The 27,378-nt window shown below is 37.9% G+C and overlaps 1 protein-coding gene and 1 long non-coding RNA gene across 9 annotated transcripts in view; one reads left to right on the top strand and one right to left on the bottom strand.

The window, feature by feature from the left end:
- Positions 1-24,586, top strand: part of ANKS1B (ankyrin repeat and sterile alpha motif domain containing 1B) — a 420,219-nt gene extending 395,633 nt beyond the window's left edge. For 5 of the 8 annotated variants that reach the window (XM_064655362.1, XM_064655363.1, XM_064655364.1 and 2 more), the window contains 6 exons: positions 640-711; positions 10,643-10,729; positions 15,255-15,392; positions 21,713-21,880; positions 22,670-22,758; positions 22,955-24,586. In XM_064655362.1, coding sequence (XP_064511432.1) covers positions 640-711; positions 10,643-10,729; positions 15,255-15,392; positions 21,713-21,880; positions 22,670-22,758; positions 22,955-22,991 — 591 coding nt within the window. In that variant the 3' untranslated portion in view covers positions 22,992-24,586. Of the gene's footprint in view, positions 1-639; positions 712-10,642; positions 10,730-12,349; positions 12,444-15,254; positions 15,393-21,712; positions 21,881-22,669 lie in introns of those variants that run through there. The other 3 variants (XM_064655369.1, XM_064655370.1, XM_064655365.1) reach the window with 2 other exon arrangements.
- LOC135414531 (uncharacterized) lies at positions 3,262-17,538 on the bottom strand. Its single transcript, XR_010430709.1, has 3 exons — positions 15,978-17,538; positions 7,104-7,203; positions 3,262-4,826 (listed from the first exon to the last, which is right to left on the bottom strand). It is a non-coding gene; the product is annotated as an uncharacterized LOC135414531 (long non-coding RNA).
- Positions 24,587-27,378: the final 2,792 nt, after the last annotated feature.

Raw genomic sequence — 27,378 nt, forward strand, 5'->3', positions numbered from 1 at the left:
GAGGCTTTCAGTGAGCTGAGCCAGGACACAGCACCCTTCTGCTTCCTGTCACCCAGCCCTCCTCCAGATCAGTAAAGGCTTTAAAATAATAGTTCAGGGTCAGCCTTTCCTTAGGAAGAAATAATGGTCTAAGCTAGTCTTAGTATAGATTTATTTTCTCTGTTTGCTGCCGTCGGGCTCTGCTCTTTGCGCGTAAATTAGTTACAGATTGAGTACGGTGAGGTTAAGATTGCTGCTGCCCTTCACATCCACGTGATTGCACACATAACAATAGGAGATCAGCAGATGGCAGCTAAAAAAAGCAGATTCTCCGTTTTTTAATCAAATGGCTTTTTTTAAGATGGATTCTGTAGTACTTCCTCATTGTTTGAGTGACTAAAGCTAGGAGACTTTCAGATATTGTTTCAAAAGACACGAGCTGATTCAATACACTTGTTGCTGTGCATTCTTGTTTTGTAGGTTGATTAATGCATTGGTTTAAATGATTTATCAAAGAACTGCAGAGTAAAGAAACTCTAAAGTAATATATTAAGTTGACTGCTACAAGTAGGCTTTTTAAAGCATTTTTAGTGCATTTCTGCAGATGTTTGTCTGTTCTGGAATTTGAGTTAAAGTAAGTTCAATGGATTTTTGTTTTAGTATTTAGGTTCTATGCTGGTAAAAGAGTTAAGAGGCACAGAGTCAACACAGGATGCATGTGCAAAGATGAGGGTAAGTTTGTAAACCTACTTCTTTCTATAGCATAATAGTATTAAATAACATCAATCTGAGGTTGGTTGTACTGTGCCCTTTTTACTTTTGTAATGTACTGTTACCCATTTCTTTTCCTTGCATTTACAGTGGTATTCAATAGGAAATCTGTTCTGCATTACATCTTAATTTTGTACTATGAAAATTTAAAGGTAGATTTTTCTTTTGCATGTGGTATCTAACAAAAAACCCCAAATGTATGCATTTTGTTTTCTCGTGAATCTTTCAGTATGTTTCAAAGTACTGTCCACACACTTTAAACGTGCCCATACCAAATTGATTTTATAAACAGAATTTATAGCTTTTATATGATAATCTAAATTTAATTTTCTATGTGAAAATATGTACTAATAAATATATTAACATGTTATCAAAGCTTTTTTTTATGCATGGTAAATCCAACAGTCACATAATCCTATGGATGCTTTTAGTCATATGAGTGTTTCCATTAAATATGAGTTACTTACATGCTTTTTGATTGAAGGGTAAAATGGGATCTAAGTCAGTCTCACCTGATGGTGGAAAAGCAGTTAGGTTTCCTTCAGACTGTTAAGAATATGTTTTCCCATGGCTCTTTGTCCTGATACTGGTTTGTAGAAAATTGCAACAAGGCTCAGTCTATCTCCAAGAAACATACCACTGCTGGAAACTCAAAACAAGCCATGACCTGATTTATTCCCAACTGTAGTTGTAATAAGAATGAACTGGTTCATAGCCGTGGTGAACATATCATGGTCTGGCATGATTAATTAATGAAGAATGTAATTGTTTGCTAATCTACCAAACATGTACAATTACACAGATGAATGAGCTAAATTTTTTCTTCTGTGTATCATAAGTTTTGTATGCAAGATGCTTCTGAGCATGAGACGTGGCATTCAGATCAGTTAGAAAGCTGGAAGATGTGTAAAATTCATGCAATTGGACAACCATTTCCTACTGGTTACATATCTGCAGCACACAGACTTTTATACCAGCTGTTTTAGCTAAGGGCTTGCAGTAATTCATGCTTACTAGATTGCCTAAAGACCTGAGGCTTTTCAGATAATTACATGCTAATCATTCCGTACCTGGACTTAAACTCTTCTAAAAAAAACCAACAACTTGACACAGGGGGATCTACAATCAAATATACTTGTTCTGGGGAATTAATTGAGGCTGCAAGCGTACCATCTTCCAATCCAGTTTTCAAACTGTCAGGTTTAGCAGTTCTATTTTTTAGGCATATGCCTGCACAGTTCTTAGGGCAAATTTGACACCATAGTAGCATGTGACACCTTCAGTAAGTTTTCTGACTGAACTAGGAAGCTTAACATCAAAAAAGGCACTCTAAATAATTTATAGGTCTTTTAAGATATATTTTTATGAGTAATAAGTTTGACCAATTCAAATTATATAACTGAAAGAACTAAGTGTTTGAAAGCAAATTTAATTTAAAATACAAATTTTCTATAAAAATAGTGGAGTTGCACTAGTTGTCTATAGTGCTGTACAGGGCACTTATATAGCACAGTGACGGGGTTTGTGTACATTTATTTTTTACATTCTCTTTTGAAATCATTGTGCTGTGAGAATGTTTATTTTCTAGTCTGAGGTTTTTTATTGCAAAGATATTTGAATAAAACAGTTTTTAATCAAGATTTCATCTATTCTTTCTATGTAGTCCTTTTAATCATGTTCCTATTCAAGTCAAAAGCAAAAAACTTTGACTTAATGGGAACAGATTATTATTTTAGCCTATTTCCCAGTGAGAAAAATGGATCTTTTTCCAAAACTTTTTCCCTATGGTTGTGTTCTGAAAGTTGGTGTCTGTGAACTTGGAGTCCAGGTTGTCCAAAGTCATCCTGAAATGTTGCATTTTGCTGTGATGATCATTATTGTATTTAAGTACCACTGGGTTGTCATCAAAAATGTGGCTTCTGATATAGTTATATTTTACTTTAAATGTATTGAAAGGGACATCTCACTTAAAAAAAAAGAACTTAAAAGCTAGATATATTATTTGCTGACTCTGAGGTACTGAATTCTGTACACTTGTCCAGTGTCTCTAAAGTCAGTAAGATTTTTACATAGGGTTGTACTTTTGTGATAGAGCAATATTTTTTAATTTTAGTATTTTATTTGTATTTCCATGTCCATATTTCAAATCTGTAGCATGCTGCAATCTGAAACGTGTTGGGGGAGGGGAGTATGTCACTCGTAACCTTGTACCATGTTGAGGTCACTCCCTGCAATTTTTTAGTCTTTCTGGACTCAGACAAATAATAGTTTTATGGAGAATGTATGAAAATTAGGTACCTAATTTTTCTGTCAGTGTGGCTTTAGATTCTCCATCTTTAACCTAATGCTGCTCAAAAAAGTGTCCATATTCACTGAATGTCTTCCAGTCAGCAGATGCACAAGAGTGAAAGAAGTGTATCAGTGAAAAAAAAAAATCTTGATCTTCCTTAATCATTCATAAATACAGAGAAACAACAAAAATGACATGTTTTCTGACTGCAGATCCCTCACTGTTAGTTGTAGATGCTCCCAGGGCTTTCAGTTATTGCAACTGATGGTTTTGGTTCTCAAGGGAAGTGTCATGCAGTTATCCCTTCTCTCTCTCCACAGAGAGGCTTACAGTGGCCTCCTTCTCTTATAGCTCAAGAGTGAAGGGAGATCCTAAATCTTCTATAATGTAAAAAACCACCAATAATAGTAAAAAACAAAAACAAAACCTGGGAACCTTTGTTTTAATAACTCTTCTTGGCAATCCACTGTGCTTCTGGGCATTGTGCAGCAATGTGCTCCAGCAGGGCAGATGATGGATTTGTTTGGGGAAAATCATGCAGGTGCAATAACTTGAGCTCAACATTAGGGTCAAGGTTATACATGGGGTTTTTTTTCCCCACACAAAATTGCAGATTCTTGTAGCCATTCAAAATGATGGATATTTGGCATAAAAAGTGTTTTTCCATTCATATATTTGCACTCCTTTATATTTTATCCAGCTATTTTTTCTCACAAACTGCCTTTGCAGTCGACAGTCCTGTCTCCTTATCTCCATTCTTCACCTGCTGTAAACTGACCTTTGGTACTTGGAGATTAAATCTTGCTGTCCTGGCCAGAATAGGTTTATTAATTATATTTGAGAGATGCCTTCAAGAAGTTAAGAGCTTTCATCTTTCCCAGTGTGGAATAGGAAATACTGCAAGTTGCGTTTTCAATCAGATTGATGCCTTCACTTTAAATCATCATAGGAAAATGAAGGGAGAATACAATGTGTTTGCATCAAAATAAAGACAAGGAATAAAGTTAAATTTGAGCTAGGAAGGAACTTGTTCTCTACAGAAGACTCCATCTGGCATTTACACATCTGAATTCCTTGACCAGGTAGGAAGGGGATGGTTTTATACTTACTGCCATGAGCACAGCACCAAGGATGACTCTTTCCTTGCAGCAGTGTTAAATCACTGATGTTGCATACACCAACTGCACACTCTGAACCTATCAGATATTTACTGCAGCAGAAGGGAACTTAGATTTTGTTCTTGGATCCTGCCACCTTCCTGAATATTATGTATCTTTCTTATTTATTTTGTTGTTAGAAAAGAGGTTCTAAAATTCAAGTCAGAGTTCTGAGGAACCAGCAATATAGTTCTGTTCACAAAGCAGGTATTTAAATGTCTCGTTGACTTAAGACCAAAATGTCAAAGTTGGAATTGTTACAAAATCTGCTTCTCTTTTGCTCTGGGAGAGGAAGATGAAGCAGAGTTGACTCGCTGAAAATAGGCAGCATCTGGGGCATTTCTTCCTCATTTCATTTCTTCTTACATAAAGAAGAAGGACGTGAATTTAGATGGCAGTCTCCTTGTTTCTACCAAACCCTTTCTACTTTTCGATCTCCATTTCATTCCCTCGCCCCCAAAATAGAAGTGTAGAAGCCTCCATAGGCCTCCTAGTGAAACTAACCAGATAAATAAATGTTGGGATCAAACACTGTATTTGACAATTCAGATTCTTCAGTCTCTGGTCTCTTGGGACTTGTAGCTCTCTCTCTCTCTCCCTCTCTCGTGTGGCCACTGCTTTGGGAGGGCCTGCAGTAGAAAAGGCACATGGATATTAATCAAAAGGAAAAAATAAGTGGTGGAAGGTCTTCAGTCCCTATGCACATCCACATCATGGTGCACCATGTTCTTCAGAGGATTTTATGTCCTTGAACTCTGTGGCTGAAAGGAATCTAAGGTGCAGGAGGGATGCAGAGGAGTGTTTAGAGATACTGCAAAAGCAAAAAACCATCTCACTCTCAAGTACATGAGTTCCAGGTGCACCCCCAGTGCAGTGTTCATATTAATGATGTAGCTTGGAGGCATCCACTAATTGTAGAGAGGTAAACAGTCTTGTACCACAAGGATTACAGATGCAGTCTTATTCCAAGAGGTGTTAAATTATGTCAGTAATGCATTTTTAAGCCTTTTGGACTGAGAGAAGTTACTAAATATTTGTTACAAGGCAGACTTTAGTTTCAAAATTGGCTTCAAAACTAACTGTTCAATTGTGGACTTTGACTTTTTATTTCCATTTAATCTCATGCATGATCTTGTCAAAGCAATTCATTCAAGTTCCTCTTCCACAGCTAGTCGAAGGAGGTGATTGTCTCACTGTGCTCTGCACTGGTGCAGCCTCACCTTGAATATTGTGACAGTTTTTGGGCTTCATAAGCCTTAAATAAGTAGCAGACTTATTTATGCAGGTATGATAGTAGGTGGCACTAATACATATTTTGAAATGTGCAGTCTGATGCCATTTGGACTTAATAGTTGCTACCGGTTTAGGAAAAAGTTCAGAATCTTTTAGTGAATTGGTTTCCAGTGCATAATTGAATAGGAAAATTGCCAGCTACAATGTTCATATAGCTATTAAAAAAAAGTGTAGGACTGAACTAGCAGATTCATTTGCAAAAGTAGAAAGCCAAGATGAAAATTTAAGATTTTACAGGCTCATAAACTTGTACTCAAAATTTACTTATGTATGGGGTTGTTAGTGACTTGTCATAGTTGAATAATGGTTTTTTACTGTGTATTTGCAAGATCAAGTATAATTACATATGCAGTAAAACCTAAAAAAGAACATGATTTCATTTTAGCAGCTGTATGAAATCTGAATAATCCAGTTATAAATGTGTGTATAAGTACATTGAAGTGGTCAACATGGCGAAGTAGAAGTACCAATGTATCCCATTTCCTCTTGGCAGGTAATAAATAAATGAGATGAAAGCGTTTTCAGAATGGGCTGGATTACAGCATATGCTATGCTTTATCAAGTGAATGTGTGAACATCTTACATGGACACCATTCTGTGTGTGTTTCTGAATTTCTTATTCAGCTGCTTTGTGTGTGTGTGTTCAGAGGTACCATGTTTTGTACACTGCAGGAATATTCAAAGGTGTTGCATTAGTACTCTCAGTTCTGCACAGAACAAGGTATTGTGGTACAATCCTGTCCTGAAAAGGTTAAAAGCCCTTCAGAGTTAGAGGTTTTGTATTTGCTTTTTAAAATAAACTGCTAGTTTATATTACTTTATTCAAAGAACTAATTCCTCTGCCTCTTAAGCCATTGTTAATTACCTTGATTTGTTAGGCACACTGGCAGGGTGGATCTCAAATTATTTGGATTAGTTTATATTCAAAATAAATGTCTAGCAGTTCTGCACAGCCTTTAATGCAAAATCAATATACAGATGGAAATGCTTTACCCACTTAAGACAATTTGTAGTACTACTATACTATGGAAATGTGTTTAGAGGCTGGATGTGAGAATGGTATTTTTTTCTGTGAAACTAAAGAAAATTCATAAATTATGAAAAGCAAGCTTGCACTGACTCGCTTCCTCTCTGGCACCACTGCTCTTGCATCCCCTTATGACCCATTCAAAAGGAGGAATTGGGAGCAGCCCTGTCCAAGCCTATGCAGGCTTTTGGCACTGTCCTATATAATGGCTGCAGAGCGTTCAGATGCAAACTCTGTCATAAATTCAGACCTTTTTTGTACAAGCAATCACTGTACTAACCAGGCAGTTATGCAGATGGTGCAATCCACCTCCTTCCACTGGACTCATCTCCATTGTGGGTGCTGAGGGGATGAAGCAGGTTCATTGCAGCAGCTGCACCAAAATCCAGATGAGACCACTATTCCTGATATTTTTTATTCTAAAGAGGAAGAGGCTCTATGTCTTTTGGGGGAGGTCTGGGGAAGCTGCACATATATCACATTAGATTTAGGATGGTGATGCTTTCTTCTGTCTTCCTCTGTCTGCAGACAAGCCTGCTTTATGGTTCTTGAATTATACATGACCTGCTTTCACGTAGTCACCTACCTGTCCAGCATGAAGTATTTCAGAGGTGGGACCAAAGCTGAGTCTCTCTGGCATTGCAGACTGTGCAGCATTGAGACTTCTGGCTGCAGGAACAGTGCACCTGTGGAGACAGGGCATGCACATCTGTCTTTAGGTAGATGACCAGCTGATCAGTGACAGGCACTGGCAAGGAGCCTAGAATAGACTTGCTGTTCATCCAGGTGATTCCCCTGAAGAAGTGTATTGAAACAAAGAGCCAAAGTTGCAGTCACAAACAATGGAGTTCATAGGAACTATGACCAGTTCCAGGCTAATGAGCACTTGCCCAAAGACAGTCACTATGATTGCTTCTATATGAGATGAAATATAATCCTACTTTGGTATGAACACGCCTTGGAGCATTAGACCATATGTCAGCATGCACATGACATGCAATGCCAGCCCTCAGCTGTGACTCCTATAACTTTGGCTCAAGTCCATCTGCTTCCCATAGAGACACCAGATGGACAAGAATATTTTGTCATCTCATTGTGTCCTTGTGGAGTTGATACGGTGGCTAGAACCTGAAAAGCCCAAGGAAAGAGAATACTGACTCCTGTGTCCCACCTTCTTCTCAGGTTCTGGGCACAGGCAGAGATGCCCACTTGGCCTTCACAGAGATGTGAAATGTCTGACCAAGAAAGCTGTAGGACTTCATCCTAGAATTCAGAGCCAAAGCACTTACAGTGCCTGAGTGAATGGTATTCATACTGTATCTCTGAAAACTTACGTTACACATTCTGGCAGACACCTGCTCCATTAAAAAGAAAGGAACAGCAAGCAAATAGTATGAGCTCACCATGACAACTCGAAACTGTTGAAGCCTGGAAACTGCTTGGAAATAATAATTATGTGGTGGACTTTAGTTACTGTATCACTGAGAGTTGAGCAGGGGAATAGAACTGTGTGTTTTTCTTGATGGCACTGTCATAATAACAAAGGATGTTATTCCACTGCCCAAGTCTTTGTTGCAATGGGAGTACCAGTGCAGAGTTGTTTCCCAAAATCATAATTCTACACTGGACTACAGTCTTACAGAACACCTTTACACAAGTCCTAGGGTTTTATGGTTTACAAGGTGATGAGGAATATCCCCTGCTCCTTACCAACTGAGACAGTTTGGCCTAATAAATTACAAATGTCCATCAGTCTGATTCATTTCCTAATTTGCCAACTGTAATTGAATAGCTCTTGATGAGCTGTTTCACTGAGATACAGTCTTCTGGCAGTTCACAACCTCAATTAAATACTAGAGGTCAGGTCTGGTCTAGACAAATCCAGGTGGATGTGGAGCAGATAAGGAAGATGATTAAATTACAAACTACTGTCTAGAGGAAAGAGGACACCCAGATAGTTGGTCCAGCATGTTGGCCTTGCCAACAGGAAGCTTCACCTTTATGACAAATGCCAAACAGGGAGAATTAGACCAAAAAGCTAAAATATGTGAACTTAGTAGCCATGTTTGTACAGCACGTTGACAGAGAAGGGGAATTTTGCTGCTAAGGAGGCAAGGAAGGACATAATTACAGTAATCAAAATGAGAGACAAAAAGCTCTTGCATGTAGCTGTCGGGCTAGAACAAAAGGACAAAAGTTGGATGATTGGTGGGTTGCCAGATGATTAAAGTGATATTGTCATATTTGTGACTATTTTGTCTAGTATAAGCGTGTGCGGGGTTTATTGCTTGTTATTCTGATAGATGTATACACTGCAGCTTCTGTACAGGCACTCTCATGCTTTCTGTGCATTGAAGGTGAATTTTATGAAAAGGTTTATTTGAGATCTATTACAGTGACACACACACATATGCACAGGTGGGTACTTGCTCTGCTTTTGGCAGGGATGCCATTTCTTTCTCCACTCAGTTCAGAGACATGCAAATCAGATTAATGTCTTTCTTCAGATTTTGTTAAAATTCTTCAGGTTGTTTTACCATTTAAGCTGTCATTTTTTAGAAGTGCCTAGAATTCTGGGTGAAAGGAGCTTTCTCTGGGATAAACTGACACTTGATTGTTGTCTCAAGTCTCTCGTCATTTGATATGGAGAGATGCAACAATCCTCTCTATTACACGGATGGGCAGGGCTCTCCTTGAAACCTTAATTAGAGGTTTTAGTCTTCGTGGAATGGACACTAATTGCAGAATGTAGCTGGATCTGTAGCTTTGAATTTTATGCTGGCAAAAATGGAGTCTTATTTGATTCTGTAAGGATTAAGAGCTGATAAGGAGACTTGATTACAGGATTTTGGTTGGTTTTGTTGGGGTTTTTTTGTTTGTTTGAAGCTTTTGTTTTGCTCTCTAGTGTTAGCATCACCTATTTTTTTAAAACATATTTTCTTCAGTTACAGTCTGTGTTTTCAAGCTTATAACTATACTTGTTTATTTATCTTGGATAATACAAAACCACCACTGCTACTTTTGTTTAGTAGCTCTAATGATCTTCCTAGGTGCCAATTCTAGATCTTTCAGCATGTTTACATTTTCCTTCTGTGTGCTGATGCTTCTTCGTGTTTACCTGTAACTGAACTTACTCTTTCCTCTCAAGAAAATATTTGATTGATCTCTGTGATTGTTTGCAGATGCTCCCATGAATAAGCATTCTCTGAATGTTACCTAACTTATTTATCTACAATAGTTCTGTATAGAATAGTCCATCGTTGTCTTCAACCTTAAAAGAATTCAAATCAGCTATAGACTATTATGCCATATTTAGTTTTTTCTTTGGTTGGTTTTGGGGTTGTTTTAGTAAATTTAATTTGTAAACAACATTTTTTTCTTCAGAGAACTTAAATCTGATGCAGATATTTGCCCAATCTGTTCAGCAGGAAATATCTTTGCTATGTGCATCATATTGAAGGCACACAGAAGTAGACTAGCATAAAAGAAAAAACAATCTTATAGGAAGGCATGAACTGTAGGTAGGAGAACCTGGCACTGAGGGAATGCAGACTAACCCTCCATGCTAATTCATGTGTAAAGCAGCTTCCAGTAGCAGCTGCGCTCAAAGTGCAGACGGTCAGACGTGACAAGATACAACGTTGGGCTGACGGATTGACTGGCAGGCCTAGAGGGTTTGCAGGGATAGTTCATGTCACAAATACAACTACAAGAAGGCAAAAGAGTGAAATATTTCTAAATAACAACTAATTACAGGAAAGAAACGGTACTATGAGAGGTACTGCGCTGTTGGTTTTTACAGCTGGGAAGGGCAGGAGGAGGGGAGGGGGCGATGGATGGGGCATGTCAGGTAGATGTCTTAACCACACACGTTTTGAGAAATGCTGGTTGCATGACTGCTCTTTCTAAGCCTGGCAAAGTTACTTTATTCTCTTCTCATTGTGTTAGGAGAAAGGAGAACTTTTATTAGTTTTGTAACTGCAAGGCAGATATTTCAAAAGCCCAGAGCGTAGTCAGCTGAAGAAATAGTAAAATATTTGTTTAACTTAGGTATTTTATCAGAAGAAAAGAGCACTGTTCTTGCAATGCAACACAAGTCTAATAATATCTTCATTTTGATTTCAGAAGTCTACAGAACAAATGAAAAAAGTACCAACCATTGTCCTGTCTGTTTCTTACAAAGGAGTCAAATTTATTGATGCCACAAATAAGGTATGTGCAATTATTCAATACTAGCTTTTATTTCTCACAACTAGGAAAAATAGTAATACCTATGAGGTCCAGGCCAGAAAGGGGACAGATTTGCACTTTGCATTTTCCTCTCCTTTTTTTCACCTCTTCTCTCCAAAATGAATGTAATGTCATTGCCATTCTTCAGAAACTCAGTCTGGAGGACAAGTGAAGCAGTTTTAATGGCTTATTTGGAGAACATTGTGTCCAGTGTTCTTCCATTAAAAGGCAAGCTTATCACAAAAGACATTTGGCAGGGAGCCTCTGTGGAATCCTTTATATTTATTTATTTATTTGTTCATTAATATAAATTGGTGTAAATAATTTAAAAAAGTCTCACTGAAATAAAGCTACATGGTTTTATCCAGGGCCAGCCATTTTAAGAATAAGAAACACAAGACTTAAATGTCCTTTGAAAAATGCTAGAGGCTCTCTGTGAGCTGTTTTCCTGGCACTAGCCACTTAACTCCCTGAACTGCAACAGTTTCTTAGCAGTTGTTATTCCATATTTTTTTCATCTTCCTGCGTGGCAATGCTCCTGTGCTTTGTTTCTTATGTTTTAAAATACATCCAAAATCTTAAAACAAAAAAAAAACCTAACTAACCAAAAACACAAAAGCAGAAATTGAGAGATCAGAGAACTCAGTGACGGATAGAGCAATGGATTAAGGCTTAGCCCAAAGTAAAATGTACAGGCTCTGTAAGGAGAAGTAAAGTAATGCATGAACTTCTCTTCTTTGGATGCTTAAAGTGGCAAAAAAATGCAATCCATACTGATGCTTTCATATGAATAGAAAATAAATTATCTTTTCTGTTATGTGACTAAAATTCACTGAGCAATATAAAAAATAAATCTGACAACCCAACTACCTGACTAGGTTAATAATGTATAGAGTGGCTTTGTGTTGCTGAACATTCAGACCACACAGTACATCTAACCCAGTATCCATCAAACTTGCCAAATGAATCAGGTTTTTAAAGCTGTTTAACTAGAACTGGGTTATAAGTGAAGGATGGAAGCAGATTTGTGAACTTCTGCTAGAGTTCGGAAACCATATTTAGAGTTAGAAGACAGCATAAAAGAAAAAGTGAGGTGAAATTACTGTTATGTCAGGTCTGGCGTTTGCCAGAGCAGAGAGGCCAGGGATTCCTGTCAGCTCCTTTTTCTTCCACTGATTCAGAACTGAGCTTCTACAACCCTCATTTCCTTTATGTTCTCTGATGTGCAGGGCATAAATCAGGACATTGTAATGCTATTAAATCTAACTTGGATAATGCTGTTTTCAGCTCTTAAATCTCTTCCGTAGCATAAAGGATGTAACTGTCCTTAGGTTTACCAAAAAAAATCAGGAGAACAAAAGGAGCTTCCCGTGTCTCTTTGTACAGTGCATAGAATCTTACGTAAGATGGCAACTTGAAAGAAGTTTGGCAAATTGCGTTAGATGACTCTGCACGAGTCCCACTGAAACCTTATGCCTAGTGGTGCAACGGATGTTTTTGATGGAGGTAAATAATGCCACAGTCCTGTGTTTTTTCTCAAGTGGTAGATTGCTTTCTCTCCAGTTCAAAATCTGCACTGCCTTTCCCTTCTGTAAAAACCAGGTAATAGCCTGCAACTCTCCCAGAAGTGTTATCATCCTTGTCCACAGTGTGCTGTTCCCAATTCCTTCAAGACCCAAAACAGATTAGCACTAAGGTGAGATCCTATTCAGACTTGTACTGCTTCCATATGAGCTTATAGTTGACGGCGCTGGGCACCACTTAGCAATAAATGCATACTTTTTAATTACAAAAATAGCTAGCAGTTCTGTGCTTGAAAACTCAGCTCTCATGGCTGTTCATCTTTTTCCTTTATACCACCAAGCTAAAAATTTGTATTCCAAGTCATAGCAGGCAAAGTTTCAGGTGATGAAGGGGCCCTGACCTCATTCCTCGACAGCTATTTCAGTGGCGCCTTGAAGCTTGGCATGACACCACTTTGACATGACACCATTTCTTTGCAAGTGAGGCCAGAAAGAAATTGCTGCTTAGGAAAAAGCAGACTTGCAGAATTTTCTGGTGGCTCACAGCTCACTCTGTCTTCTGGGCGACTTCTGCCAGGAGGGAGATTGGCTGGCATGAGGTAGGCAAGCAAAAGGAAGGTTGCTTAGCAAAAACCTGGTCTCTCCAAGGTATTTCCTTGGCAGAACCAGAACTGACTTTCAACTTCCCTGCTTTTTGAGAAACCAGAGGTTTCTCTTGCCAAATTGAGAGACAATTTTAGAATGACAACTGTGCAGTGTCAGTCAATGCCTGAGGAGCATACCCAGAACGGCGAGCTGGTTCACAGCCTCCTACTTTCTACAGAACAAGACTATGGGTCTACTGAAATAATGACCCTAGGAAGCAGTAAACACATGCATTGAAAAATGTTTAATTTTGAAAGGAGATCACAGAGAATGTCCTATAGCAGCTAGGGAAAAACTCAATTTCACCACTAATTTTCACCCAGAAGATTCAGTTTAGTTATACTTTATTTAAAACAAACTTGATGTATGTATATTTCTAAAATTCACTTGGTTTAAAATTCAAATATTAAAATAATCTCTGTGAGTTTTGACTCAAGTGCAAATCCCTGTGTCAACCCCAGGTCACCTAGAAAAGTTGCAGCATAGCAGAGCTCTTTTCTCATATGCTGCATAAATTCAGGTGATTACATTGTGGGTCATGATTTGGCATAAGTACTTCACATATGATTTTATGACCTTCCAAGCTTTAATTCTTTCTGCCTTCTAAACTACAGTGTTGTCAACACCACATCAATGACAGTGTATTACAGCTCTATCTGTGGATATCTGAATCCCTGGTTTTGGTATAATTCTAATTCTCATCAAAATCTTTAGTGAGGGTAAAAGTTATCAATTTGAGAACAAAGAAAATAAAATGCTTCAAGGAACATAAAAAGCGAGCAATTGTTAAGCAGAGATTATATGTGTCATTATAAATTGGCATATATTGAAACATAAGTACTGGTTTTGTCATTTTTATGAATAATGCATTAAACAGGAATAATCAAGTATGTTGCAATAATTTAGGAGGATTATTTCATTTCTTCAGTAACAGTTTCCTTATCTTGGTTTTTCCATAATTTGAAATATGGAATGCTTTTTATTAAGATTTTTCCTAAGCTATGATTTCTTCAATTAGATATATTACTACATTTTTTCGATAACTTGACACCTACATGCAAGGGGGAAAGTTGCCACTTAGCAAATGAAAGAAGATATGGCAAAGCATCAAAAGTGATTTAGTTGCATATAATAAAAAAAAAAATTAATAAAAGAGGGAGAGGAAAGGAGGTGGTAAGGGAAAGAGAGGGGTGAGGGAAACCAGAGACGTTCAGAGATTGTTTTAACATGGACAGATGCCACCAAGGCAAGCGGTGGCTGTGCAAGGAACTGGGACACCACAGATGTCACATGTTCTGTGATGCAGTTGCGATGTCATGCTGCAGCAGGCTTGATCCCTTTGGACTTTTGTGGAAATGTTAGAGCTACAGCCAACAGGGCCACAGTTCAAGAAAGCATAACTGCTAAGTAAATTCCTATTCAATTAATCATTCTTCTGTCGGAATAAACCCTTTTAAATGCGTATGTTGCTGAAGCAAGGCCTAATCATAAGCCACTCTGCAGTATCTTCTTCTCTGGCTTCATGGTTCCTTTGGCCTGAACACAATAATTACATATCAGCAATTTCTGTAATGAATATTCATAATTTTCTTCAAAGCTTTAAGACAGCTTTTTTTTTATTTCATCAGACAGACATGCCCCACCTCTCAGTAGTGTGCTATAGCTTACATTGGCTGTTGCAAGTAGTGTGGCTCGGTGCATGAATGGTTTCATTTTCCTATTCTCTCTTACAGGATGCTCTTGTCAGTAAGTGGAGAGAAATTGCCAGATCCTCCTTTAGTTATCTTTTTAGTAATCAGAAGCCTTTTAATATCTCATGGTTTCAGTTATAAGTCATGTTTGGTGTTTTTTTCTCTTGAAAAGGTATAGCTAAAATTTGTCAAACACCACGTGCAAACACCTGGCTATTGAGCCTGCTAGGTTTCACCAGATCCTGTCTGTCAGTAGACTGAAACTGTCCTATTTTGATCATTACACAAAAAACCAGCAACTTCATAAGATGCTGATAATAGTGCTTTGAAACAGTATTCATAGCTGTATGCCAGGAAATAGGTCTCTTTGTCAAAGGATACTGAATAAACTGTACAAAGCACAAGTAGCTTCATATGCAAGACTCTAGTACATAATGGTTTCCTACCAGATTTTTGGCAATTGAAGAGGATCAAAATTCCAAATACCTATGTAAGATCACACATGGGGTATATTGAATCTCTTCTTACTAAGATATTTCTGAAATACCTCAGTACAGCAGATCAATATAAATGTGAATCTAAACCCACACCTTTTACAGCTCTTTTAAATTTAATTCCTAAATTGATTGCAAATTTTTTTTTAAACAGAATATCATTGCTGAACATGAAATCCGTAACATTTCCTGTGCTGCACAAGACCCTGAAGACCTTTCTACATTTGCGTACATCACTAAAGACTTGAAGACTAATCACCACTACTGCCATGTATTCACTGCGTTTGATGTGGTCAGTTTATAGAACATACTTCATTTAATAGTTCTTTGTAATAGTAATAGTTATTTAATTCTGTTAAAATGTTTTCAGGATATATGATGATTAATGGAAGGTATAATTCATTTACCACATGAAAAGACTAATGGGATATCAAAAGGACATTTCTGGAGAAGAGCCAAGATTTTCTTTGATATCTCATTTTCCATATTAAATAAGTCATCTCTGTCACCTCAGCTGTTGACTGTAAACTTAGAGAGTAGCTTTTCATACAAGTCTTGACGTGTAATTCTTATGCTATAACCTTCCAAGAAGTTTGTAGCAAGCAGGTTTGGCCACCTATTCTGAAATCTCAGTGCACACCAAATAAACAAATCAGAAAAGGGTCCATGTGCATTATATACAGTGCTCAATCCTGCCAAGAGGTAGGTTCAGGAACTAGATCAAACTATGTTTGCAGGGCATCCTGCATGTTTTACTGCATTATACTGCCGGGGCAGTCAGGGAAGGACAGATTTGATGACATCCAGCCTTCTGGGTTTTCACCCTTGTGTGTCCATCCCATGGCCCCCAACAAGCAGCTAGAGGGTCAGAACTTACTTGAGGGGGCCCTCTGAGCCTGGACACATCGCACCTTCTTGAAGTAGATGGAGGCTGCTTTTTGGATGAAGAGGTCAGATGTTACCACCAGGAGTGATTTCTTCAGATTTCTTTTTTTCTTTTAAACTGGAAGAGGGTAGGTTTAGATTAGGTATTGAAAGAAATTCTTCACTATGAGGTGGTATGACACTGGAACAGGTTGCCCAGAGTGGTTGTGGATGCCCCATCCAGGAAGTGTTCAAGGTCAGGCTGGATAGGACTTTGAGGAACTTAGTCTAGTCAAAAGTGTTCCTGGCAGGAGGGGATTGGAACTAGATGATCTTTAAGATCCTTTCCAACCCAAACCATTCTGTTATTCTGTGATTCTTACCCTGCTGTTCCATGACTTTTAGTGTTTCAGTGTTAAGCTGGATCAGTCCCAATAACTCATCTCTCTAAATATTGTTTAGACTTTTTGGCATTATACTGAATAAACTGGAAAACTGAAGCTTCTTCTGAAAATGTGTAGAAAATGTATGAGAAGTTTTGTATTTATTTTAACCAAAGAACCGAAACACAGATCTGACAGAGACCACACAGGTAGCTAATTACATATCTTAGGAGGTCCTAGGAATATTTGGCTACTACACTGAATCTGAAAGATTTGAAATGTCTGTAACAACAGAAATTATTATTATTTGCCGATCCCTCTGTTGTGCTCTGCTGTCTGTCATGTCAGAGGGAGTTTTAGCTTGACAATTAAGGGAGATATGGAATTTGGTGAAATTCTATTTTATCAGCAACTTTACCTTTTCAAAAAGATATTCTTTATTTTGAAAATAGCAAATTAATTCTTTATTTCTTATTTTCTTGTTCCAATTTTCTTGCCTACGTATCTCAAAACGTTATTTCGGCATAAGTCCTTAGAACTCCTGTTATTTTGGTGGAAAATTACTCAGTTCTTCCTATATTTATGCTTCTCAGATGGGGATGCACAAATTATTACTGTTGCAAGAAATCATGAACACATCAATTAATCGGTCATGCAGTTTTCAGCTAAATTTGGTGAAATAAGTAGTAGCTATAGTTTTTAGGACTAAGATTTATTGTCCAAAATTTTTGGGAGTACTTGCCCTTTGAGTTGTGCACAAGAGAAATTTAAGGTGCTATTAAAACTTCGAAATTATTCAAGAAAAAATATTTTACTATAGTATAATGTGTATGAATTCTTGAAACATGATTACATGAATATAAATAAGTTTAAGAAATAGAGGGGCCTGAACGGTGGCATTTCATTTGGGACTGAGGGAATAGTTAACATTGCATAGCAATAGCATGTAGGAGAATTTAAATAACAAGTTGTACAGGTAGGTTAGAAGCAATTTTAGCATTTCAGTGACATTCTGTTGTTTAAATTCTCTGTGGGCATTTTACTGTCCACAGAGAGTAGAAAAAACTTTAAAATTGTATTAAAAATAGATAGACGATGGTCAACAAGATGTTCCATTATATAGATTTTAGTGATAAGTGAATCAGCTGAAATTAGACTGATTGAGTGAGGTTATTATTTCTCCTCATCCATTTAAGTACTTAATGGTTTTGAAGTACTGCAGTTTCATTTATAGGTTTAATAATCAAGCACAAACATAGACTCAGGTATATAGCAGATAAAATTCATCTCCTTTCTTGGCAAGGGAAGAAAAGTGATCCAGGAATAATTACATTTTGCTCACTTCCTGTATCTAAGGAGGAGCATTTAATACCCCAAGCACTTTAAACGGCTATTTTAAGCAATACAGAAACTTTATTGTCAAACTGTCATAACTTAGTTTTCTCCTGCAACATAATCCTCAGTGGGGTGTTACCTACTCAAATATTCCCTTTTGGTGTTGTTTTATTTCTCAGGATCTAGCATTTTTGATGCAAGTACAAGCTGTGTAAAAAATAGCTAGATATTCAGAGCAGAAGCATACAGTGAATTAAATTTTCTGTTTAAAATCTAATGCTCATGTTAGAGCCTGATCTCCCAGTTTACGAATAGAAGCAATCCTACTCATTTGTCAATGGATAGAAGTTCAATCATTTCAAGAAAAATAAGGTTTAAAATGGTAGAAATCCACAATAAGGTGTAAAAATATGCATTTTAAGTTATATATGTTATGGCAATACAATATACGCAATGCTACGGGAAAAAATCACTCTCAAGTCTTTCAGTTTCTTGGGAAATGTGGACAAGAACAATTTCTTTGTAGAGGGAAGTATTTTAGTAATGTTAACCACCAGCATAACTGATACTATTTCAGAATAGCTGTACGTGTAACTTGTCTACTCAGAGTTAAAGTTCTATAATCAAAATTGCAAAAACATCTTGACTAAAGAATATTGAAGGAGACAACGTTTGGGGGAAGAAGAGGATTTATTGCTCAGTATTTGAAATCCACTTTCATTCACTTACTAAGTAGCCTTAAATCTGCCACTGAAGGATTCCCTCTTGAGAAACAAACCATCATAACATCCTAAACCATCATAACCATCCCTTACCAAATTCTGGCTCACATATTGGAGACATCCAGAGTAATTTCCATTGGATATTCCTTCATTGCCCAATGCACCTATGAATAGAAGACAACAAAAAAGTCAGTTAAAATGTAAGAAAACAATTAGCCATTGTAATAGGTTGGCAGAATTAAAGCAGATGAAGAATCCTGACTCAGACTTGCACTGGGGTGTTGAATTGTAACATTGCAAAGCAAACAAGGCAATTGACCTCATTTCTCATCTCCCAGAAACTGTTGCTTAAAGGCATTAGCTTACTCACTTTCCTTCTCTGCAGTACTGAGCAAGGAGCAGGATTGTAGCAGCCTTGGAAGCACCACAGTCCTAAAGGTTTTGCCTCGTTTCTAAAGAGCTTGATGGGGTTCCATAAAGGCCAGTGTCTTTTACAGCAGCCAGGGGCTCTGCAGCTTTGGTACTAAGTGTCTTTCAGGGAGGCAGACCTGTATCCTTCCTTTTGCACCACATGTCAAGAGTTCAAATAGTTTCCTTACTCCGTCAGAAGGATTTCCACAATGGACTTTGTGGTTTGGTTTTCCACCCCTATTCCCACGGGAATCCTGCTCTTACCTCTCCAGTATAGCCCCTGCAAGAATCTGTACCAACTCTAATCCTTATAATACTCTCCCAGTACTACTGGTGAGAAATACCTCAAACCAAGCTTATTTACCTATGTTTTTTTTCAAAATACAGTTTTTCAGATAAGTTCTTTAAATTTTACAAGGTACAGTGTTAAAGCCCTCCTTGCCTCCATTTGCAGACTTCCCTTTGTCAAGGCTCTACCACAGTACACATGTGAAATTTATGTACCAGTTTCGGTTCAGTTTGCATTTCGAATATTGAACAGAATAGTGAATGTTCTATTTGCTATATTTCAAATATTTATTAACCAGAGAAACAGTTACATGTTTCTTATGGCTTTCAGGCTCCAGGCAGGCCTATTTTTTCATTTTACAGACTACAAAGGAAAACAAATTATAGTGGCTTCAGATAGGATGCAGGACTCAGACTAGATTTATGGCTCCTTTAGTCTGTCTCCATGCTTATCTTAGAGATTTTCAAGCCTGTCTTGGTGACATTTTGGTATGCCTCGCTGGATGGTGTATTTTCTCAGTCCTACTAGTATTGCAGCCTGCATTTTCTGCAAGCCGTTACTACACCCTGTCTTGCTGATGTATTCCTTAGTAATAATGTTACCCACTCTAGACAATCCCAGGATATATAGTATGCTCTTTTACTGTCACAACAGCTGATTCTAAAGACATCTGTCTTTAGATTAATATTCTTGCCCTACTAAAAAGCACGCTCCAGTTCAAATTATATTATTCTCTACATTTTTAACAGTTATACTCTGCTGTTCTTAATTCTATAGCCAGCATTCTGCTAAAAGGCAGAGCAGTTCATAATAGCCTCTTTAGTTTTCCTTTTATTACAACACTGGCAAACTGCATCCTCAGTGTTTCTCGGTCCTGGCCAGTTTCCCTTGAAGTTAAAGGGGAGATAATTTGGAGACTACAGCTATCAAATCAGGCAGACATTTTTATTTGGGAAGCTCTGAAACTTTGGCTGGCTTGCTGTTGTAACTACAGTTGTAACTGCTGAGAGCATGTCCCAGTGGAGGAGTATAATTGTTTTCTGTCTGACCTAACACAGGCCAGAGCTGGCACTTTTATAAGAAGCTCTTATAATGAGCTAAATATGCCAAATTTAGCCTGTACTATCTCAGTATACACATGTGATAAAAAAGGGATTGAATTTCTTCAGGGAAATGAAAGTGTAGGGTGTGAAATAAAATGCTTATCCATTTAACTTTGTTTTAACAATTGAAGGACAAATTATGTACTTCCAAGTGTGTTGCCTTGCTTTCTGACTTACTGCAAATGTAACTTGTCTAGGTAAAGACATGTCTCATTTAAAATTGTATCAGAAATGTGGGAATTTTAAGGGATCACCTAATTTCAAAGCAATGCAGAATTGCTTCCAACTATGGGCTATGGAGGTTGAGGGAAGGAGAGGGTAACTTGTTAATCACGTCAAAGATTTATGAATAACTTTAAGGGGACTGTAGGACTTCATATGGAGGCAAGCCTGCAGGCTTGCATTTGCTCTGCAGAGGTTCAAAACATTACTGCAAAGTTAGTAGCCCAGAAACAGGCTCAAATAGGAGCCTAAAAATAGGCTCTAGTAGGAGCCCAGAAATAAATATACCAAAACAAACCCACAAACCTGAAGAAAAATTACGATAGGAATTCACTTGCCGTTTAGATTTAAGGTCAAATTTGAAACTTACAGCTGCTTTTTCACTGATGTAAAACTGTACTAAAAAAATATTTATACCAATCCTCTGATACCTCATTCATGCTTTATAAATCTTTTAGCAGGTTTTCTTCCCCATATTCAATGAGGATTTAAAATATTCTACCTATAACACCAGACTGGTCAGGCTTAAGAGCCTGACTTCTCTGGTTATGCGCACTAACCCCCTTCCCCTTGCTTACAAGAGTGTTCTTACATGGCAGTTTAAACCCAAACAATTTTACTTCTAGAAAACAAAACCATGAGAAGGTTTCCCCAGCACTTGAAGCACACATCCAGAGTGGTGCACTGACTTTCATGCACGCCTAGCTGTACTGCATGTGTGAAGCAGAATATACACTTTCAACACTGGCTTTTTTGTCCTTTTGGAAGCATCACACCAGTGCTGCAGCCTCCTCCCATGCTGCTTGGTGAGCATCCCAAGGCATGTAGCCAGGGAAGCAGCACGTCAGGCTGCCAGCTCTGGAGAAGGACAGGTCAACAGAAGAGTTCCAAAATAGAGCGAGGCCAAATGTCACATAGGTGCAGTAGTGCAAGAGGGGTGGGATCATGACAGCAGCAGATATGGGGTGAGCTGGGAAGTTGGGGCAGTTAATGTACTTGTTCTGAAAAGAGATGACACTCTTTTTTCACTCCTGTTTCCATGAGAATGTTTCAAGGGTTTTAGAAGTAATTACTTTCAATACAATAAATTACCTTTAGATTGTTTTTAATCAATGAGAAATCAAATGACAAATGTAAACATTACAGAGACTAAAGAAGCTATTACCAGTATGACTTTAATTATTTACATTGCAAATCACTTCTGTAGGCAGTACTACCCCACTTCACGTATCCAACAATAATACAATCTCACTCCAATTTTAACTGTTTCTGTTTTGTTCCAGAATTTAGCTTATGAAATCATTCTTACCCTAGGACAAGCATTTGAAGTGGCCTATCAGCTTGCACTACAAGCACGAAAAGGGGGCCATTCTTCAACCCTCCCAGAAAGCTTTGAAAACAAACCCTCTAAACCTATTCCCAAACCACGTGTTAGTATTCGGAAGTCAGTGGTAAGTAGAAGGTAGTTATGCATGCAAAAAACCCCAAAATTCAGCTATACAGTTAAGAGTTTATATACTAGAAGCTGTACAAATAAAATACCTGTTGAGTCAGAAATGCTCCATTGTGTCACCTCTGCTCATCAGCCAGTAGGGTTGTGTCACTGCAGCACAGGCAGCTGTTTCAACCAACTGCTCATTGGAGCCTACATATTGATTGTCTTTAAAGGGCCCTCCTGAAGTGCAGAGATGACAGAGAAATATTCTTTTATGGTAGAACTTTTTTAAAAAATTATGAAAGCTATTTTAAATCAAGTGAAAATACAGGCATAGGGTGATTTTGGAGGGAAAGGAGAAAAATGACTGCACACTGTATCATATTCACTGGCTATAAAGTGAGGATTGTGATATTTAATTACTGGGTGAGAGAACGGGGAAAAAAAATGTATGACTTTACACTTTGTCATCCATTGCCACAGAATCTTCCTCCATAAAATTGTAAGTAGGAACGTTTCCTGATGCTATCGTCTGTCTCATTAGCAAACAGACTTCTCAGGATCGAGCGTGGCTTTAACGAACTATGGTGCCCTATAGCTTGGGGGTAGACACAGCTCTGATCTCCACAGGAAGAAGAAGGCAGCCGTGAGTACATGGGAGTGTAGACACCACCATACTCGCTGCTGTAGGACTTTGTCCACTCAGGATTTGTTCTGTGTTCTGTTAGTTTAAAGAAAAAAGTTCTGCTGGAGCTGCTGTGCACAGAGATGGTAACCCGTGTGTATGTTTGCGTTTGTCTTACAGCAGATAGATCCATCCGAACAAAAGACTCTTGCGAATCTACCGTGGATTGTTGAACCTGGACAAGAGGCCAAAAGAGGCATTAATACCAAGTATGAAACTACAATTTTCTGATACAAAACTGTCCCCCTGTTCCTTGTTGTGCCTTGCACGCCAAGCAGTCACAGCACAGCCTTTCCTTTATGGCAACGTTTCAATCCAGCAGAGAGGAAGACTGCACTGTATGGTGGCCTTGTAACTAACAAAAAAGGCTGACAGTCATTTCTGGTGATGTTCTTCTTCCTGCAGCACTGACAGAAGAATGACACTATATGAAGACTTTTAAAATTACAGTCCACAAGAGGAGTGAGAAACCTTATTTTTCACGCAGTTCTCCCTTGTGACTCTGCCACAGTGCTTTCTTTGATTTCTTATTTTAGGATTCTACTTTTTAAAGAAAAAAAAACAAAAGGTCTCTAAACTAATACTAATGCTGCCTATGAGTAGAGTATTTGATTGGGGTTTTTATTTGAATCCTGGCAGTTTTTAATTGAAATAGAACCAGAATTAATAAATAGATTATTTGTGAAACCACTGAATTCATTAATAATTACTGTGTTGAATAAGGAACTCATTAAAGTGACAAGAAATTAGGTACCCTGATTTCTGTGTGCGCTGATTTTATATGTAAAAATTGATGTCCTTTGATCCTCTACAGAAATAAGAACCTCTTGCATTGTAGCAAAGGATCAGAGTTTTATGAATTGATAGAAAAAGGTATTAATAATGCACAGAAAACATTTATTAGATATTTTTATGGAAGAGAAGTACTATAGGAAAACATATGAATATTTATGGAAGGAAGCCAGATTAATTATGAGAAATATTGTTTATTTTAAAGTTAAGTAAACGACTGCTATTGCAGCATTATGAAAATTGTAAGACTTGTAGCATCAGTGCACTGGATGTTCCGTGTAATCAGTCTGGAATGAAAGTGGAATGGTCATTCTACTGCACCTACATATAGTTTATGCAGTTCAACATTGCTATAGCCATGAATTCTACTAATATTTTTAAAAAATAATCTCAGTGGTTCTAAAAAAAAGTCAAAACCATGGATTTTGCTATCAAGATTTCTGTCACAGAAAGCTTGTTTGAAAGAGTGTTGATAAAATTCTATTGCAAAACATTTTCTAAATAAAAATATTGAGAAAAAGAAAAAATTCCAAAGTAATAAAAAATGTTTTCATGGAAAAAAAGTTAAGCATTTGCTTAATATTTGATTAAATAAGATTTACTTACTTTTTCTTTGAAATGTTTTAATTTTTTTAATGTCTGTGGAGTATTTGTATAATACCATGATGTATATTTATGTAGAACTGAAATTATAACAGTACAAATATCATTATAGGAGAAAAATGACATTTTAACGTATATTGTTCTATCCAGTCAAATTGTGAATCATTTTGAAGTTCATTATAGAGATATTGAAAAATTGTGTGGTTGTCTTAATGTTTTTTTAATTATTATTTCATATCCAGCTGAGGTTTTTCAGTTAGAATCATCAGTTGGTATATTCCAAAAAATGGATAATTGAACTTGGTTTAAACCTGATAATTGTATATGGTTTAGTTACACCTAATCATAGCGCTGAGTGATGACATACTTTTAATACAGTATTCAATTTACTTGAACAAAATAGTTCCTTGTACATATTTTTGCCTATTCACTGTTGATATGTACTTAGTCAACTGACAGTAAAAAAAATAACACTAAAAATATGGTACCAAAAGGAAAATTGTATAGGAGAACAGTAAATAGTAGCCTCACTGCAACAAAGACTTATGTAAATATGCTTGGGCTTCCAGTTATAAATTTTGTAATTTTGTCATTTATTTATATCCTATAAAAGCACACAAAATAAAATGAAGTTGTACAGTCCCAGTGCTTTGTGCATCATTTTATCATTGCTAGAGGAAGTATGTGGCCTGATGCAAAGGGTACTGAAATGCGTGCAAGGTCCTCCCCTCCCATTTCCATGGGCTTTAGATCTTGTACTGAGTAAATCCAGAAACTGCTGTGGAGGCAGTTTTGGTTTGGAATACAGATTTTGTTTACACGTGGTGAATACTTCACACTTTAAAGTCCTTAATTAACTGGTTCTTCCATGCACTAATCAACTGCTGACTTCCCATATTTAATTGCACCCTGTAAAGACTCTTGCAGGGAGTTATGTTAAAACACGTTCACTTCAGGCACACAAAGTATAGAGTGGCCAGGTTTTCAGGGTATAAAACTGGAGCACCTCTTATGCAGCTGAGTGACCCCTAAAATTAAAGGATGAGGCAGGAGTTGCAGCACAACTCTAAGCAGATGCAAAGGAAAGGTGTGAAACAACAGGAAGAACTGGCACCTTGCGGGAAGAATTTGATCTATGTTTATCAAAGAGATGTCAAGTAGGTAAGGTGGCACAGTAAGCAGCTGAACTTGTTTGAGAGAGATAATTGGGGCAAGAGAGACTGAGGATGACTAGCAAGACTGATGAAAGATGAGACAGATGAAAGACTGGTAGGGCAGGAAATAAGTGTGAAGGTTTGGGGACACAGCAAGGCACTGAACAGAAGCCCCCAGAGCAGAAAAACTGAAACTAGAAGGAAAGATAAGAATTAACAGACGTAAGGCACTTCTGTATTTGCAGAAACCTGAGACTTTAGAAGGAAATATTTCCCTCACTAACTGATAACAGTGTAAGCCAGTTGGAGAGAAGTCCATAGACTCCCCTCTGGCATGGGACAGTGATTCAGCAAGGGTATGTGAAAAAACTGGAGTATTGGGATGCTGTAAAACCAATTGCAACGACTGTCTTACAGTGGGAGGGTGGAGAACAGGCAAAAGAAGAGAGGTGATAAAGAAGTAGATTGGATTTGACATGAGCAGATAAGCAAATTCAAATCAAAATGAGGTGCGGGTGACAAAGAATTTTGAGAATTATTTGGGTAGTGAGGTCTCTAATATGCTGTTGTGAATGGGTGTTTTAGGTCACTCAAAGAAACACTGGCGAAGGTATCAGCAAAAGCAAGTTTAATAAAAATGTGAAAGCATGATGAAGTTCATTGGTGAAGTGCACTCTACTGCTTACTAGATGGTTAAAGCACACAGAGAAAAATCAGACTAAAATCTAAAATCAGTCAATCTATACTAAGGTCAGTCTAAAATTTTTTGCATGGAGGCTGGGGAAAAGGTAAGGATGGAAAAGCGTAAGGATAAAAAGGTTCAAAGTGGACCCCCTTGCCAAACTCAGCCTCAGACTTAACCAATGGTTTAGGCCTAAAGGTTTTAACAGCTCTTAAACATAACAGCACTTAATTGATAGCATAATTTAAACAATTTAAGAAAATACTTTGTAAAATTTACAATGAGCACAACAGTAACTCACAGGCTTAACTTACGAATCTAACCTACTTAAGAATCTAAGAGAGCAACATTCATAGTACATTTGCTATAGTGTATTCACACTTGCATGCACACAGACCTAAAGGACTATGTACAAGGTATGTAATACCTGTGAAAAATTCCCCTCGAGTTCAGTGAAGTACTCAGGTCGGATGCCTTTGCACCTTCTCAAAGGGCAAAGGGTTGAGCCTCAAGGAGTGGGGGTCTCAGCCCAGGCTCCATCACTGGCTTTTAGCTGTGATCCTCCAAGTATAGCAAACTTAGGAGTTTGCTGGGTCTGAGAAGGGTCTCACTCAGAAGGAGATTTCTGGTCGCAGCCCACTGTGGTCCAGGAGAGCTCAAAGGGTCTTACTTAGGACTGCTGTTTATTGGGTTACAGGAGAGTTGGGTTTGAGCATAGTAATTTTCCATCCTGGCCACAATTCGGGTCAGTAACTTTCTGTGAAAATTCAATCCTAAAAATGTTGTTACACGTGCATTGTTATTCAGGCAGGAGAAATAAGTTTCCAAGGCTGTTTGCTAAATAACAGGAGCTCATTAGCCAACATAAGTTCCTGGGGGCAGACAGTGTTTCTGATAAGCTCGAGGGGAGCTTAGCCCAGCTATTATTTATCAAGGCCAAGGCCTAACAAGCATTTCTGAAATCATAGTGTGGGCTGAGGTGGGAGGAGGGATGTACCACTATGTATGCAAGGCAAAAAAGCTGCTGCTGGGAGAAGGATTCAAGTTGGAGAAACTCCTGAGGAAACACTATGTTTGCAGAGCTAGAGGGTTTCCTAAAGAAGACGTTGATGTTGCATTTCAGACAGAGTGACTCCTCCAAACTGGCCTGATGTTTATTAAAAGCCAGAAGAGCCACTACTCACAACTGGCAAGAAGAAACACTCAGCATGTCCAGCTCTGGTGTCTCAGTTTGTGAGAGGCTGCTTTTCCTGCAGAAGAAGGTTACACATGCCTTGCAGTTTAAAGCCAACATCTCAGCATCAAAAACTGGCATGGCCATAAAATGGTAACCACTGGGAAGACAATTGGCAGGTTGGCTGTCCTTTGAAAAAGAAGCAGCATGCTAGACAACTAATAAACTTGCACTTCCAACTGTGAAATAGTTTATTCCTTCCATTCTAGGTTAAAACAGGCAGTCTGTGCCACGTGCAGAACTCTAATTTTGCCCTAGATTTCTTTCAACGTGTCTGTTCAGCTGGCCTGCTTCACACTTCGCTGGAGTACAATGTCTAAGATGTCATCAAGACAACAATCTAGAAATAGTAACTTAACTGTCT

The sequence above is a fragment of the Pseudopipra pipra genome, chromosome 5 (genome assembly GCF_036250125.1).
Source record: "Pseudopipra pipra isolate bDixPip1 chromosome 5, bDixPip1.hap1, whole genome shotgun sequence".
NCBI lineage: Eukaryota > Metazoa > Chordata > Aves > Passeriformes > Pipridae > Pseudopipra > Pseudopipra pipra.